Here is a 17,442-nt window from a genome sequence, read left to right as displayed (position 1 = left end):
AAAAAAAACGGCCATCAGCATGTTCTGGACTGTCGGCCTGAAACCAAAAAGATGCTCAGTTCACAGCACGATCACATAAAACAGAGAAGAGCATCAAACCCTCACACGAGAAGCTGCAACATTTACATTTTGGACATTTTTGCCCAAAAATGACTTAAACCAATTACTCGATTATCAAAAATCTTCAACGCTTAACTTTCTGTCAGCTGACTAATCGATTAATCAACGAATTATATTTCATTTCATCACCTGACATCTGAACAAATTTGAATATTTCAGGATATTTCAAACAGATTTTGACTTTGAGACCTAAATCTCCCAGCAGACTGTCTCCTGATTGGTCAACAGCTGCATATTCATTTATCTGTTTGAAGCAGCTTTCAAAGGGTTTAGGTGGTCGCTGACTTTCAGCCTCTTTGCTTCAGTAAACTGCTGGTTTCCATCTGACTGATCCAGAAACTGAGTAAAACCTTCAGACGCTTCAGTTTGTCTGGTTTCTTCAGATGAAACGGTTTCAATCGCTGATGCAGAGTTCGCTCAGCAGCAGCGTTAAAGGATCCGTTCACACAGATTGACAGTTTTTTCCTCTGGCCTCCGTCCGTGCAGATCGATTTGGTTTGATTTGTCCAGGTTTTAGTCTGATCCTGAGCTTTCTGCTGTCAAAGCGATTCAGTTCATGAGGTTTACTGTTTTTCAGGAGAAAGTAATTCCTGTGATTTAAATGTACTTTTTATCTTTTAAACTAACTTTGATTGTTTGTCTTCTCGTCTCTCTCAGAGAAGCATGAATTTTTTTTTAACAGTTTAAAGTTTTTGTTTTAAAGATCTTCAAATGACCTTAATATTTGATTCATGTGATGGAAATGTGACGCCTCAGAAAAGAAGTCAAATCACTTGATTTTAACTTTTTTGGTTTTTAGTGGTCGTAGCTGTGTTTTTATTTAAAAGGAGTCTTTTTTTTATTTTTATTTTTAATTTTTAAACTCGCTCTCGCTGTGTTTGTCTTTCAGGGCTACGGCTCTGGCAGAGGTTACCCTCATCCTCCTCCATCCAGAAGATACAACTGGAATTAAAGTAATGTTGGACTTCACGGGGTGGGGGGGGGGGGGGGGGGGCACGATTATTTGTAGGGGAGACACGTCATCTTTTTCATTTTATTGTCTTCTTGTAAATTTTTTTTCCTTTTTATTCTACTTACAGAAAAAAAATTGTAATGTAACTTGTGATTTTTAAAATGAAAAGACTGTAAAACTTGTAAAATACAAGTGAGTCAAGGACAAAACGTCCCGCTGTCTTTCTTTTTGAGAGGAATCTCCAAAGTGGTTCCTGTGTTTAAGAGCAAAAACCATGAAATAAAACGTTGGTGTCGGGATTCTGTTTGTCTGACAGGAATAATCTTCATCTTCAGATGAAGATCATTTATTTTAATTCAGGTAAATTTCACCAAAAATTAAAAAGCAAAAACACAAAAAGTCATTTGTTTTTAATAGCTTAAGATTTCTTCAGGAAATGAAAAGACATCATTAATTTAGATTTAACTGAAGCATTGAGCATTTTCTGGTGAATGTTCGCAAAGTTTAATCGTCATCGTGGCGCCGTTCAAACCCAAATTCCGTGTGTCTGCCGCGAATTACTGCTGTTGTCTTTGCTCCAAATATTATTCTAGAAATTAAAAAAAAAAAAAAAAAAAACACTGCAAACTTCAGTTTCAGGCTGCACAAAAACATCGAAATGTCCAAAATGAAAATATCCTTTATTCAATACTGGAAACAAATAAAAATCAGCTGTGACAGAACACTGAATGACTTCCTCTGAAAATACTTCGCTTCCTTTGATTCCAGCAGTTTCTTCTCTCAAACCGGCCTCTCGCTTCACTTTGTGTGAACTTCATTTAGAAACCTGCAATAATTTAATTTGTCCCAGAAATGAACGAGAAGCACAGCGCGTGCCTCCCCCTGAATCCCCCAGATTAGATTTTGTGGTTTCGTTTCATGAGTTTAAACGCAGCAGCAACCAACATCTGTCATGAACAAAAAGCCTTAACAAATATTTCGCTTGCAGAGGAAGAAAATACATTATCAGCAACATTCAGACCAGTTCAAGGCTCGAATTTACAGTTTGTTTTTGCGCCTTGTTGCTCAAAACCACCGAGTGTCTTTTGAGTCCCTGTGTGCGTAAAGGAACCGGAACTTTACGCACGGAAAGAAAAATAAAGTCTGGTGCTTGTTTTTGTCCTGCAGTCGGTTCTCTCAAAAATCCAACCCGGGAATGATGCCCCGCAGGCCCGATCCCGTCTGTCCTCCTCCCGGTATTCCTACCAAGTTCTCCCGTACAGTAAATTGGAGCCGATCATGCTGTTTGTGTACTCGATTAGCGCCGCGTCCGTCTGCGTCATGTTGAGCTGACCGTGCATTCCCAGCGGCGGACTTGGGGACAAATCCTCCAGCTCGTCCGTGGAAGACAGCTGGTTCACCTGCTGCTGCTGCTGCGGGGTGGCGGTCAAGGCCTCCCCCGCGCTGCTCTGTCGGTTTCCGGTCTGATTGGAGCCGCTGGACTCGTTCCGGCATCCTTTGCCGTTCTTGGAGAGGACGGGGGACACGGAGGAGGAGCGGTGGGTCGTCGCGCACAGACCTCCACCGCTTCCTCCTCCACCGCCGCCGCTGCTTCCGTCCTGCTGCAGCTGCTGTGTGGTCTTGTCTTTGGCCTGCCGCTTCAGCTTGTAGCGGTGGTTCTGGAACCAAATTTTGACCTGGTTCGGAGTGAGGTGGATCAGTCCGGCCAGGTGCTCCCTCTCCGGCGCGGACAGGTACTTCTGCTGCTTGAAGCGCCGCTCCAGCTCGTACACCTGCGCCTGGGAGAAGAGCACCCGCCGCTTCCTCCGCGGCGCGGCGTGCAGCGTCACCATGGACTTGGCGGTGGAGTCCATCCCGGCAAAACTGCCCACCATCCCGGACATGTTCATCCCGGCGGAGGGGCTCATGAATCTGGAAACTGAAGGAAAAAATGATCAATGCGTAAAAGAAAAAAGAAAAAGAAAAAAAAAACCTCACCGCTGAATTTAACTGGCGACATTTTTCTCAAGAAAACGTTCAGCTTCATTAATCAAACACTTCAATTTACCAACAAATATTCTGATTATCTTCTAGTAAAATACTGATAAATTTAATGTCCTGTTAAAAATCGCTCTTAAAGAATTAGAAAACAATATTTAAAAACGATGTAACTGAACCCTTGAAGAGAAAACACAGAGGCCGAAACGTGATTTTACTACATCAGTCGTTTAGAATTATTTTTAGGGGTATATCCGGTTATCAAAGCAAAAAAAAAAAAAAAAAAAGACTTTTCCATTGATATAACAGACTACATGAATTTCACTTTAAAGACTTACAGATTTATAGCAATTGCAGTCACAATGGAGGCCCACGGACACTTCCTAATGATATTAAATTCAATTGCTGCCGATAATTTAAATAACCATAAAGGTGGAAAATTAAAGTGCTGAACGGTCTCTAAGTGAACCGTGAGAAGGCCTGTCTTAAGTCCGGACAGAGCGACATGATGCTGATGCCTGTAAAAAATCTCAGTGCCCTAAAATATTCAGTGAAACTGTCACTTTAATTTCATACACGCTCTAAAGTTCATGAACATTTTAATTACAATTTTTCCAGGTCCAGGTCACATTTTCTGTCTTCAGAACTTTTCTGGGATTAAAAACAAAAACAATAAAACTTTTAATTGAGGCTTCTCTTACTTGTCGGGTATCTGGGCTCTGGGTTGCTGTACCACGCCGCCGCCGCGGCCGCTGCTCCTCCGCCTCGCACCGTCTCCTGGTAGGACGGCAGGTCTCCCACATTCCCGATGCCGCCGTTGCAGAACCCGCCGACGGCCCCGGAGAACTGCGGCACCCCGTGGGGCACATGATAGGGCCCGCCGGGCCCCAGAGAGGCGGCTGCTGCAGTGGCCGAGACTGAGGAAGAGGAGGAGGATGAAGATGAAGAGTTGGAGGACAGATGGTGATGGTGATGGTGGTGGTGGTGATGGTGGAGATGAGGCGCCTGATGCTGCGCCTGCTGCTGATGCTGCATACCGGGCTGCGAGACCTGCGGCTGCCGGTAGGCGCCCAGCTGGGACCCGAGGCTCCCGGCGGCGGGATCCATACCTCCAAACCTCCGGTAGCTGTCCTCCATCGGGCTCAAAATGTCGGTGACTGAGAAGGGAGTGGAGTGCTTTGGGCTGAAGGACATGGTGTGGCCACCCTGTGCTCTGGCTGGTTGCGGTCGGCTCTGTCCGGCGGCTCTCTGCCTGCGTCCCCCTCCCTCCCTCCGGCTTCTTGCTTCTTCTGTCTCCCTGGGAGAAAGTCCAGCTGATCGGCTGCAGGAGGAGACGCGTTGCCCTTATCCCGCTGGACTCAGACTCCAACACATGGAGGGGCGGAGCGACGCGGACACGGCAGCCAACAATGGCAATTGACATGACGGAGGTAAGTGGAGAAAATGGTTTGGAGATACTTTCTGCTGCCGCTGAGGCGCTTTGAGTTACAGGTCTGACCCAAATAAGACTGTTGAGTCACAAATTCCTTTAAAGTCACAGATGAGCTTCACCGCCTGCAGCTGAGCGTGTTCAGCTGAGGTTATTGATAACTGATCAGTAAAAACCAGCTGGGATCACCTCACTGATCACCAACTGTTTGGTGATGATTGATGCACATATTGATCCATGTTGGCAGCATTAAAAGCTAAACACTGTCCTTCAAACACCTGTTTACCTCTGTTTTCATCACTTTCACCTGTCTGAGGCTGTCTCAACGTGTGTGTGTGTGTGTGTGTGTGTGTGTGTGTGTGTGTGTGTGTGTGTGTGTGTGTGTGTGTGTGTGTGTGTGTGTCACCCCCAGTTAATCACGCTTTTCGATCCTGACTTTTCCAGTTGAAGCATCATTTTCATGTATTCATTTTTTTTTTCCTGCGCAGTGAATCGAGTTCAACTTCTGTCGGATGGAAACTGAACGACTTACTTCATTTCATTTAAGCCTCTATCGACAAACAGATCCTGGATCAGAGAGTCCAGTTTAACTCTGGACGGTTTTAACTTCTCAGGAGTTAAAAAAAAAATAAAATAAAAATAAAAATAAAAAAAACAATCAGCTCCTTGTTTCTGGTCCACATTCAATCAAAAAATTCAATCACAATCTGAGTTTATGCAGAAAATAGATGTTTTTTCTTTTCTAATTGTGAAGATAAATATTCATCTTTTTTATTCAACTTCATCGATGTTCAGACTTTTTCTTTCGGCCTTAAAAAAGAATAATTAAATATAATATTTAGTCCAGTTTATTTCCAGCTGCTCGTGCGTCCTTATGTGCCACCGTTCATTTCTCCACTTTCAGTCTTTCAGCCTTGTTCACTTCAACATGGCTCCATCACTAATTATCAATCCAGAATAATTAATTCTAAATGTTAAACGTTAATTCATATTTAATATGTCGTTATGTCCCATTCTGAAGACAATCTGAACTTAACTCAAAGTTTCGATTAAAAAAGTCAATCGTCGTCACTTTTAAAAGAATTTATCCTCAAATTAATTTTCAAAAACTGATTGATTGATTGATTGATTAATTTGGACAGAATTATTGGCTAAACTAAAATCTATTTCGATGAGTTTTTGCTTTTCTCTGTGAATCGGTTTAACAACTGATTTGGACTTTTTGGCTTTAATTCTCCCTGAATTGAACGTTTGGAGCACATTCAGTCTTCTTCTCTCGCTCTTTTGCTGCTTCGTGTTTCCTGCAGCTTCACTTCACCGTAAACAGTCCGAGCAGCCAATCACCTGCTGACCTGCTGCCTCACGTCACTTCACGTGCTCTTTGTAGTTTTCCGGCGGCCGATTAAAAACGAGTCCTCGCTTTTGCTCTCCGGTGAACCGCTCAGCTGCAGGAGGGACCGGGACCGGAGCTTCGTCCCGGCTCAGAGCTGCTGCCGCCGGCGGCCTCAGAGGAGCGGCCCGCCGAGCGAGCAGCTTCACCTGGAGGACTGTCCGAGGAGCTGCGCAGTGACCCGATGGTGTTTCCAGCTGGATTTAATCCTGCAGTTTATCAGAAGTTTACGGTTCATTAATTATCTGAGAGGCCTTTTAATTCTCATTTTATGTCTCAACATTATCACCATAATATTCCAGCGCCTTTTCAGCTGTCAGTCATCTGTGCGGCTGTTTCACGACTGAAAGGCGATTAGAAGAAGCTCTGTCACGATGTTACCGTACCAGAAGTTTCCACAGAGACCTCTGACGTGCGCGAGGAGGTTTGTGATGAGCTCCAGGTGGATCTACAGGTGTTGCGTGTGATTCTAGGCGTTTTTAACACGTTCGTATACCTGAAGGCTGCACGTGCCTCCTGTGTTACCTGATCATGTTCTCACCCTCCTCTTTGCCGTCTGCGGGAGCTGAATTACACCTGAAAGGCGTTTTAACTCACTTCAGGTTAACACTGTGTTGTCTGTTGCATCTGAAGTGTCTCATCTTCTTCCATCATTATTCTAATTATTGTCATTATCACACGGACCGAAATGCGACCGTTTAATGTTTTTAAGGCGCCTGAAAGCTTGTTCTGACACCAACAGTTTGCCTGAATGTGCCTGTGGTCGTTTATAGTCAGTGAATTAATTCCACTGAAAGGCCTTTTTACTTATTAAATGTAAAATAATAAGTGTCTGTGAGTTAATGGTGTCTTCATTAATGCTTAATTGACTTAACTGACACTAAAACACATGTTTGTATTTACACTTCTGTGGAATCATCACAGAATATTCTGACTGATATTCTACAGTCATTAATTATCATAAATATTTCATCTTTTGTTGGGACTCATAATGTGACACTGAAGCTTCAAAGCTGCAGACACTGAATAATGAGCCAAAAAAAAAAAAAAAAAACAGTTTAGATCTCCTCTGTCCTAAACTCTCAACACGTCCAATGATGAAGTATTCAGTACAAGTACAAAGATATTATCATGAAGTTTTACTAATTAGAATTTAAGACTTTAAACTACTTTAAAATTAACAAAACAATAATGATTTTTTTTTCTTTTTTGGGGCATTCTGGCCTTCATGATAAGAAATATAGTTTACAAAAACTGAAATTAAACACTTAATAAAGAAAAGATAAATGAAACTAATGAGAACAAACTGGGAGCTTTTAGTTTTTTGGCTCCTTCCTGCGTCCTCTGTCATGTTTGTTTTATTTTTGTAAGCTCGTTTTATTCTTGTTTCCTCAGAAACTTTATTCTAAAAGTCTCCATTTTACTGTATTTAAACTTTTTTTTTTTTTTTTTTTTATCTTAAAGCCACAGATCCCTGCAGACCAAAACACCCAGAGCCTGGACCTCCATCGGTTTCTGTGGAGCCAGTTCAGGCTGGTTTTCTAGAGGATATGAAGCGTTTAAAGAAAGCAGAGAGGAACCAGCAGATAATCAGAAGCTCCGTCCTCAGGCTGCTGCTCTCAGCTCTGTAAAGACGGATGTCAGCAGTCCCTGAAGGTGAGCGAGCGAGCTTCCTCCACCTTTGGAATCAATAAAGAGAAATCTTCTGCGAACGAGGGGAGAAAAGCGTTTTCGAGTCCAAGGCCGCAGCGCTGTCGACCTCAGACGCTTCCTGCAGCAGACGCTTTAATAATGACAAAGAGACTTCATCAAACCCTTCACACTGTTTAAGGGAGTTAATATGCAGCTTAATCAGCCGTCGAGTCGGAGCACCGAGCTTCAGTGTTTACCTCTGCTGGAGATTCATGTCTGCAAAGAAGGTTTGAGGATTTCAATGAAATTTCTCAGAATTCAAAATGTCTTCTCCAAAATCCAACAGAAATTCATCAGAAATTATTATTTAATTTAACTTTGTTTAAAACCCTCCAATGTTCACACACGATATTCAGATAGAAATTAGATTTCAAGCATCTGAACCTTTTTTTTGTTCCACAATAAACTTAAATTGTTGTTTTAAAGCTGAATTGTCACACAAAGTTTTCTCAAAATACACAATTTCATTCGTTTTGTCCTTTTAAACCACAAAAAATATTACTGTGTGATTTTGTCTGATATCTATATGGAATCTAACCAGCTGAAACATGACGGTGGTTCAATTTTAAATCTAATTTTATGTTTTTCTGCAAACTTGAGTGAGAATTTAAAGGAGCAGCTTTCTGTTTTCTGATATTTACAGATTTCTTTTCACTCTCAGCATCAACAGGACACTTCAGCCGCAGGAGGAAATGACGTCTGAAAACGCTCAAATAAGAAACTACATCAAACTTAAATATGACTCTTATTAACAGCTGAGGTCTCGTAGCCCAGCTAGCATCCTGGTCGAGTTAGCGAAGTCGTGTAGCTGCCTGATTCTGTGTTAAAGGACCAGGCTGCTGTTCTAGATTTTTCTTCTGGTCACGGTCATATGACAGGATAAGATTTACTGTTTCCCAGCACACAGGATGTCCTGGCCAGCCGGCTGACTATTCTGACCCACAATCCTTTGCACAGCGGAAGTTACGTCATATATACTGTATGTCACATATGTGTTTTCTACACTACTGCAACAGTACACACTTTGTGAGGGAAGCCGCCGTACAAAACGTCAAAAGAAAACATGTGATTTTAAAGGCAGCTTAAACCATGTGATCATTCGTCTCTCCAAACTTTCTGACTTCCTGTCTGCGGCTCTCAGCTTCAAGCCCATTGGTTTTTGCTGGGGACTATTTGAAGCGGCGGATTAATCTACATTTGGTTCACTAGTGAGTATTTCAGGCAGCAGGGCAGCATACGATAGCACGTTAGTTTGTTTTTTTCCATTGGATCTGATGTCCGTAAGAAACAAAACAAAATACCTTCATCAACACAAACTCTGAAATGATCAGTGATCAGAAATCAATCCTTCAAATCTAAAAAATAAATCTGTGATCAGGCAGTGACGAGGCTCAAAGTTGAGACACAAAAACCAATCAGAGACACTCGGGTTGTTTTTAATAACTTGTCCTGATGTGTCAAGCACTGTTGGACTCCCATAAAATCCCATAATGCACTTTGGAGTGCAGGAGGTCATAGCTGGCAGTCGGACACATGAACCTCCTCCACACGTTTATTGTGTGAAACATCTGATCACAGACTCTTTTTTTTCTTTATTGTTTTAGTTCTTCTCACAGATAAAATGTTCTTTAATGTGTAAAACGCCACTCTGGCGTTGACGTGAACGCGATTGACTCGCTCTGCGTTTGATGGTGTGTAGACCAGCTGCTCGTTAGCTCACAGTGAAAACAGGTGTTCCTCATGAAGGTGCAGCCTGATCACATTCATTTCAATGAAGAACCCGGTTCTCTCTGCTATGTGCTAAATGTGACACAAAATCTCGAGGCTCAGCAGTTTTTTCGACCCTGAATCCACAATTTTTATCAGTCATTAGCGATGAAAACAGAAGCAATTCATAAAAAAGGATCAAAGCTGAATTTTCGTGAAGTTAAAGTCACATCACGATCACATCGACACACTTGATTGTTTGTTTTCCTGATAAATGAAGGAGGAGGATGAAGCACTACCACCGTTGTCCACAGGGGGCGCCAAAATCAACTCAAAATAAAAGTTCTTCGTAGTTGCTGACACTGCAGTACTTCTACTTCAGTCTTTTACTTTTAATTGAGTATTTTAAATGATGGTGTTCCTACTTTTACTGAAGTAAAACATTTTAAACACAACCTTAAAATATCTTTTTTTCCAAACTTAGTCGTCAGGTGAAACCACCTGTGGCGTCGCCTCATGTCTCGGACTGAAAGTGGAAGAAGTGGGAGAGACCCCACGACCTCCACCCCCACCCACCCTTCACGTCTGCAGCCTCACGGCTTCCTTTCATTTCCCTCTGCAGACTGCGGTTCTCTGGCCGCCTCTCGGCTGCTTCCCCTCAGTTTAATCCTCAGCTCTCTGGAGGAGCATTAGGCCAAGCAGCTACGGCCCCTGAACGCCTCTTGAAAACGCAGCCCACTCCATCCAGCAGGGCGAGGGGGGGTGGGGGGAGGCGTCCAGACCACCTGGCTCCTGAAATGTAGAAAAATCCACCGACCTATAACTCCACTCTGAGAGGGAGGTGGAGGTGGTGGGATGGAGGACTCTCACTCAGGCGATGTGACGACCCTCTAGTGGCCACAACTCCTGGGAACTAAAATGTCTACACGCATGACCTTTGCCCCAGTTCTGTCTGTCTGTCTGTCTGTCTGTCTGTCTGTCTGTCTGTCTGTCTGTCTGTCTGTCAGCTGGAATCTAAGACTGCAGTTATTCTGCATCTAAGGCTCAACACTGCAACTTAAGAAAACACATACAAATAGACAAAACACACACACAGTCAGAAAACATCTTCTTCAACTGCATCAAACGACCCAGCGCCACAGATTCACCGAGAAAACAAACAACAGCACACATATTCAAACCAGCGTCACTCAGGAAAACACATGAAACAAAATGGAAACGTGTCAAAGACAAACTGTGTGTTCTGCATGTGACACATGATCAAGACGTGACCTGTGTGCGTGTTCGGGTCTTGTTCTACATGCTGTTACGAGTTATCATCTAATGCTAACGAGGAAAAACGTATTTGATCTTTGGGACTGAGTCTGAATGACAGGATGCCTTTAAGATTCAGATATTTGACCAAAGTGCTCCTGATGATCATATTTAACTGAAGTTTCATTTCGTCTTTCTGCTCTCGTTGATATTTTTCTGCTCTGATTTTCTTCTGCAACACGTCAGACGACTGTGAGAGGTTTTTTTTTTTTTTAAATCAAGGTTACAAAGCACTCACACATTTCAGCCCGTACCAGGAGAGAACAAAGACTCCATCTTCACCTGGTTACAGCGTGTAGGAGAAGGTCAGAGGTCACACGTCCAGAAGTGGTCTTCAGAAATCATTCAGTGTGTCTGCGTGCAGGTCGAGGGAGGTCAAGGCGCCGGCTCTGCACCACTTGGCAGTTAAAGCCACATTAAGAAACATGAGAAACATGGAAAACGCCCACGTATCTCCAGCTGTGTGTGTGTGTGTGTGTGTGTGTGTGTGTGTGTGTGTGTGTGTGTGTGTGTGTGTGTGTGTGTGTGTGTGTGTGTGTGTGTGGTGAAGAGCTCTCTGCTGGCTGTGGAAACGATGTGAGGACGCTGGAGCTCCAGAGCGCCATCGTGAGGTTAGTCTGTGTTTCCTTTCTTTCTTTTTTGGAATCGACAGAACAGATCATGTGACAGTTAATCTGATCTGTAATCTGTCATTTCTGACGTGACTTTATGTTGTTGGTTTGTATGGTTTTTTTTTCTTTCCTCCCTCCTCTTCGTCCTCTGTGGCCCTGAAAACAAATTTCATTCCCTCACAGTCAAAAATGCGTTCAGCTTATTGTCACTTCATCGACGTACCTGCAGGATTTTGTGTCCTCGTTTGGAGCCAATCATGGTTCAATATGTAATTTACACAAGTGTGATGAGGAAACATGACGCCTCCAGGGCCAATCCCGTCTCCTGCATATTGCTAAATGAGTTTGTGTGTTTTCAGATGGAGGGCTGCTCGAGGGGTCACGCATGAGCTGCAACGAGTCGGACCGATCAGGTTAGTGTTTGTCTGCTGAAGACATCAAGCGGCTCCACGACAATGTGAAGCCACTACAGTGACTGACTGTTTAAAGGATGACGACGTCCACCTTTTGTTCTTGTCAACAAATCTCTGTCAACACAGACATGTTAGTTTACTGCAAGTGAATGAGTCTGATGAAAAATACCAGAACAGGACTGAATGTATCGACCAACACGTTAACAAGTAGCGTGTGTGTATCTCAGCCTGATACATCACGTTCCCTCATTAGCATGAACACACACTATGTCATTCTGACTCTATCCCACACACACCATCCCTCTGCTGCAAATACTCACTAAAGCACCAAATGTATATTAATCCGCCGCTGAAAATAGTTCCCAATAAATAAGAGTGAGGATCCCCGACCGGACCTCTTTTAGTGAAGATATAGGCGGGAAAACGTGCAGAGAAATCAACAGTGTGGAGGTGTTTCACTTCAGCCATCAGTGCAGGTGAGAGCGAAGCAGCTGGTTTTGTAAAATGTCAAACGTGTGGCGCTCTGATATGATGATGCCTGCCGTCCCTGTCGCTCCTCTCTCGCCTCTCCTGTCCCCGTCTGAAGCCGCCGTGTCTTCATCATCCTGGAGTCAGAGTCCTGGTCGGAGCTGCTGTAAACCGCCTCAGTCCTGTTCCCCCTGCAGTCAGCCTCCCTCTCCCCTCACTGGGAGGCTGCTGAGCTCGGCTCTGTTGCCTGTTCGCTAACAGCAGCTACAGTTAGCAGCAGTTAGCGGTCACTCTGGCAATATGCTGCCCTCTGCTGATTTGTTTGGAGTGCAGGTCTTACATGTTGCACCTTTAACAGACTTTCTCCCATCTTCATCATTGTGGCTGTCATCACTGCAGGACGGGCTGTTCGACGTTCAAATCCAAGTTTCAAGTTCTTTATTGTCATTTGCACAGCAGGAGCAGAGAAGCAGTTCATTCACAAGGTGAATTACGTGTAATGTGGACAGGTAAGAACAGGGTTTAGGACAGGTGTGCACTAATAAATCTGCATCGGCCTGTTGTGATGGTTACAGCTTGTGCACAGGTGGTTTAAGACTCGTCTTTGGCTCAGACTGCAGTCAGGTTCAGGTTCAGGTTCAGGTTCAGTTCAAGGGAAAAAACAGGGCTGCACGTTTGATGGTGATGGCTAAGAGTTCAAGGACGTGAGGGTCCTCATGAGTACACAGCTGTGTGTGAGTGTGAGTGTGTGTGTGCCTGTAATAGCACGTTTTGATTAAGCTTTTGCTGCCACCTGCTGGCTGCATGTTGAATAGCAAGTCTGACATCAGCTGCTTTTAACCTTCTTCAATTATGAGTTCAAAGTAAAAAATACTGGATGAATAAACGACACCAACCCTAAATGAACACAATCTAAAAATACAGACTCACAGCAGACACAGACGTGGAGGGAAATGACGTGAAGTTAATGAAATAATGTAAAATAACGACCAGACAATAAATTAGCTTGATGAAATCCAAAATCATAACGTATCATTCATGTTCTGTCATAAGGAAACAAAGTGATTTAGAGGAAAATAAAATAAAGTAGAAAAGAATATAAATGAATGAAGAAACCAAAACCAGAGTTTTACCCAAATACTGCAAATCACATAACACTCTCAGTACACACCGTACTTCTTATGTGGCTGAGGTATTGAGCACTTCAATGGTCTTTGCTTCTGAATGTGTTTCCTCTTTCTTGAGTGAGTGACGTCTAAAACTTAAATATAACACACAGTTTCACCACTTCATTGTGAAACTCAACATACGAACGAGTTAATCCTAAATGTTCTCAGTAAACATCAGATTTTACTGTAATTAAAACTTCGTTAATGTCCTTTAAAGTCCAAAGCTTTTCTTCATCCTGGCATCGTTCAGAGTTTCTTCTTCTGGTCTTTTGGAGCAGCAGGTGACACATTATAACTGTCTCAAAGCTCTGACAGCCCGCCTCCTCCTTTGACATCGTCCCCCCGAGATGAGCTGACCTCTGACACCTCTGAACACAGAGACCCCCCAGCACACACCCACAGGGGGGTCTTTCTTCCCTTTGTCCCCACGCAGTAAATAGCTGGTTGTCTTGTGGTGAATGAAGTCGTCTGCTGCAGTAAAGATGTTTTAATCCTGTCGGCTGTTTAGCAAACAGAAAGTATTCAGTCTGAAGACGATAACCACAACTCTTCACTCTGCGTGACAGCTGATGCTCCAAACGTCAAATCAAAAGGACATTTTCCATTTTTTGTCCTTTTATTGTTTAATTTTGTTGTTTTTTGTTCATTTTTAATAAAGTGAAACAATCCTGTGATGAGCAGCTTTGAAAGACTAGTTCAGGAAAAAACTTCTCAATGTTTCTACCATAAAACTGAAGCTGCAGCCAGTTAGCTTTAGCATTAGCATTTCTCCTTTTCTTTTAGTCATTACAGTCGAGTCGAGCATCACAATGAGGCAACAGTAAATGCAAAGAACAACAAATGATCGTGTTGTTTCCTGATGTGTGAAAGGTGTTTTTCTCTGAGTCTAATCTGTCTGATCTGCACAGGTCTTCACGCAGTGGAAACTCAAACAGGGACGTTCTTAGCAGATGTTTAGTTTGTGGTTTAGTTCCTTCATGTCCGAAGTTCCTGTAACCGTTTGGTTGAAAAGGGGCTAAATTAACTCTTTATGTCTTATATCAGAAGTGTATAAATGGTGATTTGCTGCTGTGGTTTATGTGTCAGACTGCGTCTTAGCCGCCAGCTTTAGAGGTGCTGGTAGATGATTTTTTGACCTTTGAACAGAGCTCAGCTAGCTGTTTCTACTTGTTTCCAGTCTTTATGCTAAGCTAAGCTAACAGTCTCTGTGCTGTATCTTCACATCTAACGTACAGACATGACAGTGTTGTCAATCATCTCATCTGACTTTCTGCAAAAAAGTAAATAATTTACCAAAATGCTAAACGATTCCTTTATGATGAGCCTGTTAGACCCCATCACACCATGAACAAATTCATTCATTCATTCAATACCTGAGTGAATGAATGAATGTCTGGTGCTGGTTATGAGACATGGACTCAAGATGTTCAGAAGAACTCACCTTAAAGCCTTTTATAATAAAGTCCACTGATGTTGTGCTTTAGTAAAAATTCTCATATTACCAAACTCATAATTACTCAAATCTCCACAAACTGCCACAACCTGAACTTCAGGGTTTGTTGTCTCACTTTGCTCCTTAGCCAACCAAATCAAACCACTCACACCTGCTGCAACTTTTATTCACCATCATAAATATCCATCTTATTACAAAACAACTCACTGGTCAACATTATAAATAGATTTATAAAACACACGGAAACATAAAAGTGACACTTTTGCAGGAAAACACAACGATAACAACAAGAAAAAGTCCCCCAAACAAGAAAACATTTGGTTTGATCCGTTTTCTGATCAGTTTGAATTCAGTCTGGTTCATTCACAGTTTCAGAGTAGTTTGAGACGTTTTGCGCGTCTGAAAGGGAAGAAAGTCTTTTGTTGGTCGATCTGCAAACTGTGCGAGACAGAAAAAGATAATGTGGGGGAGTCCGTCATTACACCAAATAAATGTCCGAGTAACTGTGCTGTCTGAAACCGGAAACCACAAAGAAGAGTCTTAATTCTAGGTGCTTAAAAGAATTAAGAAGTTTAAGAAAAAAAATGCTTTAACCTAAACTTTATTTATAATTTTCTTGGCATGATTTATTTTGCTTTGTTGCAAGACACTCGTCCTTTCCGGAAAATAGTATTTTATATGTGGGAAAAAATAAATCCTGATTTATACCAAACTCCATTCAAAAAATAATGGAATTTACTTCTTCTTCCAATACTGGCATTTAGCATTAAGGGAGCCTATTCTGTGAAGAAAAACAATAATTTTAAGGCCGAACTGGAGCTTAAAACGTGGGCTTCTGTTTTAGGTATTCTGGGGCTTTACCAGCTCCAGTGGTACATGGGCGCCAGCTGCTGTACGCTTAGGTGCTGCTGCGGCAGCCCGCGGTGGTCCGGCCCGTAGGCGGGGTGCAGCAGCGGAGAGTAGGCACAAAGAGGCACACTCAGGCCGGACCTGAGCGTCGCCTCCAGGTCCTGTGCTGTGATTCTGTCGCATGGCTTCCCGTCCCGTACCAGGACCGGGATGGCGACCCGGCGGGCCGGAAGCAGCTGCAGCGCCTCCAGGCTGTGCTCGACCCGGGCCCGCTTCATCTTGTAGCGATGGTTCTGGAACCAGATCTTCACCTGGTTCGGGGTGAGGCGGATCAGCCCGGCCAGGTGCTCCCTCTCCGGGGCGGACAGGTAGCGCTGCTGCCGGAAGCGGCGCTCCAGCTCGAAGGTTTGCGCCTTGGAGAAGAGCACCCGCCGCTTCCTGCCGCGGCTCTTCGGTGCCGCGCCGTTCCCCGCATCCCGCTCCGCGTCAGGGGACTCGTCCGTGGAGAGCTCGGGAGATTTGGGCTCGATACGGGACTCTAAAGACAGGCCGTGTACTGCAGGGAGACAGGACAAGTAATCTGATTACTCCGTAACCCGCAGAAATAGACTGAAACTCAGATTCCACCACAAGTAATTTGTTGAAAACAACAGAGACTGACATCAGGCTTTTCTGCTGCTTTTAAACAGAAATCTATTAACCTTTAGGATAAATATTATTAGGATAAATTAGGAATTAATTAGGGTAAATAAATCCAGCTCAGTATGTTTTAGTTCATTTCATGCTTTAGACTCTTTATCTATTTTCCCAAAAATGTCCTGAAGCTGCTCTGGAGAAAAGCCGCATGTTGAACTCCCTTCACAAAAATACAGTTTTTAAGTTCAGCATGAGCACGAATGATTGGACAGCGCCCCACATGCTGTCCTTGCCAACAGGGACAAGAACTTAACATCAGCAACAATTTTGAACTGAATGACTCAGTCCAACATTAACGACGAGAAAATGATCAGGATCATTATTGATTAAATAACAATATAATGTGAAATCTCATAGATTAAAAAAAGATGGAGACACAGAGACGGTGTCCCATTACGCACGGGTGTGTGTGGATGTAATTCTAGATATTTTTAGAATTTTTTGAGGTAAAACTGAAGATTGAATCTATGTGAGCTAGACCTAATTACCTAATTATCCATTTTATTGTGGGGCAATCAATACAGTTTAGCATTGATTTGGTAATTACGCACGAGCAGAAGAGTGTCAGACTGAAGAGTCAGAAATTAGGGAGGCCTACACGTGATATAAATACACTTAACTTTTCTCATTTTATCTTTAAAACTAGTCTCCTCACATGAGAAGTGCAGGTTACCGGATCCGCGGCTCCACCTGCCGTAGCTTCCGCCGCTGTGCTCGCAGAAATTCCGTTCGCTAAATCCCAATTTCTGCGCGTTTTTCGAGCCCGACGCCTCCGCGGGGGCCTCCTCAGCGTCGTCCTCCTCGGTCTCCTCGGTCCCGGAGCCGCATCTCCCGGTCGCGTTGGGGAGATCCAGGATATCTCGCACAGAGAAGCCCGTTTTCGTGTTGGTGCCAAAAGACATGGCGCGGGGTGAAGGACAGACAGAGGGATGGAAAGCCACAGAAAAGTTCCAGGTTTGAGTCCGCGATGGTTCAGCCGCTGCAGCCCGTCGAAGAGGTGCAGACAGCGGAGTTTGGGTCCATGAATGCCGTTAAACGGAGTGGGAGCCCGGGGCTGCGCGGGCCGACCGGAGAGGATTTAACAGCATGAAAGATGTGTGAAGGAAGACATTGAGAGAGAGAGAGAGAGAGAGAGAGAGAGAGAGAGAGAGAGAGAGAGAGAGAGAGAGAGAGCCCTCCGTCCTTGTTAACGACGCAGCCGG

General features: G+C 43.7%; 3 protein-coding genes across 4 annotated transcripts in view; 1 reads left to right on the top strand and 2 right to left on the bottom strand.

Moving 5' to 3' along the window:
* xrn2 (5'-3' exoribonuclease 2) overlaps positions 1 to 1,371 on the top strand; it is a 31,636-nt gene extending 30,265 nt beyond the window's left edge. Inside the window, exon 31 of one of the 2 annotated variants that reach the window (XM_076756167.1) lies at positions 1,010 to 1,371. In XM_076756167.1, the coding sequence (XP_076612282.1) occupies positions 1,010 to 1,072 (63 nt within the window). In that variant the 3' untranslated portion in view covers positions 1,073 to 1,371. The remainder of the gene's footprint in view (positions 1 to 1,009) is intronic. The other variant, XM_076756168.1, reaches the window with a different exon arrangement.
* Positions 1,372 to 1,734: 363 nt separating this feature from the next.
* Positions 1,735 to 4,378, bottom strand: nkx2.4b (NK2 homeobox 4b). The gene is made up of 2 exons (XM_076756172.1): positions 3,751 to 4,378; positions 1,735 to 2,990 (listed from the first exon to the last, which is right to left on the bottom strand). Exons 1-2 carry the CDS (start codon positions 4,241 to 4,243, stop codon positions 2,314 to 2,316), a joined length of 1,170 nt encoding a protein of 389 aa, XP_076612287.1. The 5' UTR covers positions 4,244 to 4,378; the 3' UTR covers positions 1,735 to 2,313.
* An 11,174-nt stretch (positions 4,379 to 15,552) lies between these two features.
* On the bottom strand, positions 15,553 to 17,142 carry nkx2.2b (NK2 homeobox 2b). The gene is made up of 2 exons (XM_076756901.1): positions 16,914 to 17,142; positions 15,553 to 16,100 (listed from the first exon to the last, which is right to left on the bottom strand). Exons 1-2 carry the CDS (start codon positions 17,140 to 17,142, stop codon positions 15,553 to 15,555), a joined length of 777 nt encoding a protein of 258 aa, XP_076613016.1.
* Between the last annotated feature and the right edge of the window lie 300 nt (positions 17,143 to 17,442).

The sequence above is a fragment of the Chaetodon auriga genome, chromosome 18 (assembly GCF_051107435.1).
Source record: "Chaetodon auriga isolate fChaAug3 chromosome 18, fChaAug3.hap1, whole genome shotgun sequence".
Lineage (NCBI taxonomy): Eukaryota > Metazoa > Chordata > Actinopteri > Chaetodontiformes > Chaetodontidae > Chaetodon > Chaetodon auriga.
Note: the sequence above shows the minus strand (reverse complement) of the source record. Positions and strands in the feature narration are given on the sequence as shown.

What these genes read in the sequence shown, in the direction of transcription:
- nkx2.2b (XM_076756901.1), bottom strand. Translation starts at nt 17,142, where the DNA reads ATGTCTTTTGGCACCAACACGAAAACGGGCTTCTCTGTGCGAGATATC. An exon ending in CAGGTGGAGCCGCGGATCCG is followed by an intron (nt 16,101 to 16,913) that starts GTAACCTGCACT and finishes GTCTCCCTGCAG; the next exon opens with TACACGGCCTGTCTTTAGAG.
- nkx2.4b (XM_076756172.1), bottom strand. Translation starts at nt 4,243, where the DNA reads ATGTCCTTCAGCCCAAAGCACTCCACTCCCTTCTCAGTCACCGACATT. An exon ending in AGAGCCCAGATACCCGACAA is followed by an intron (nt 2,991 to 3,750) that starts GTAAGAGAAGCC and finishes TTTTTCCTTCAG; the next exon opens with TTTCCAGATTCATGAGCCCC.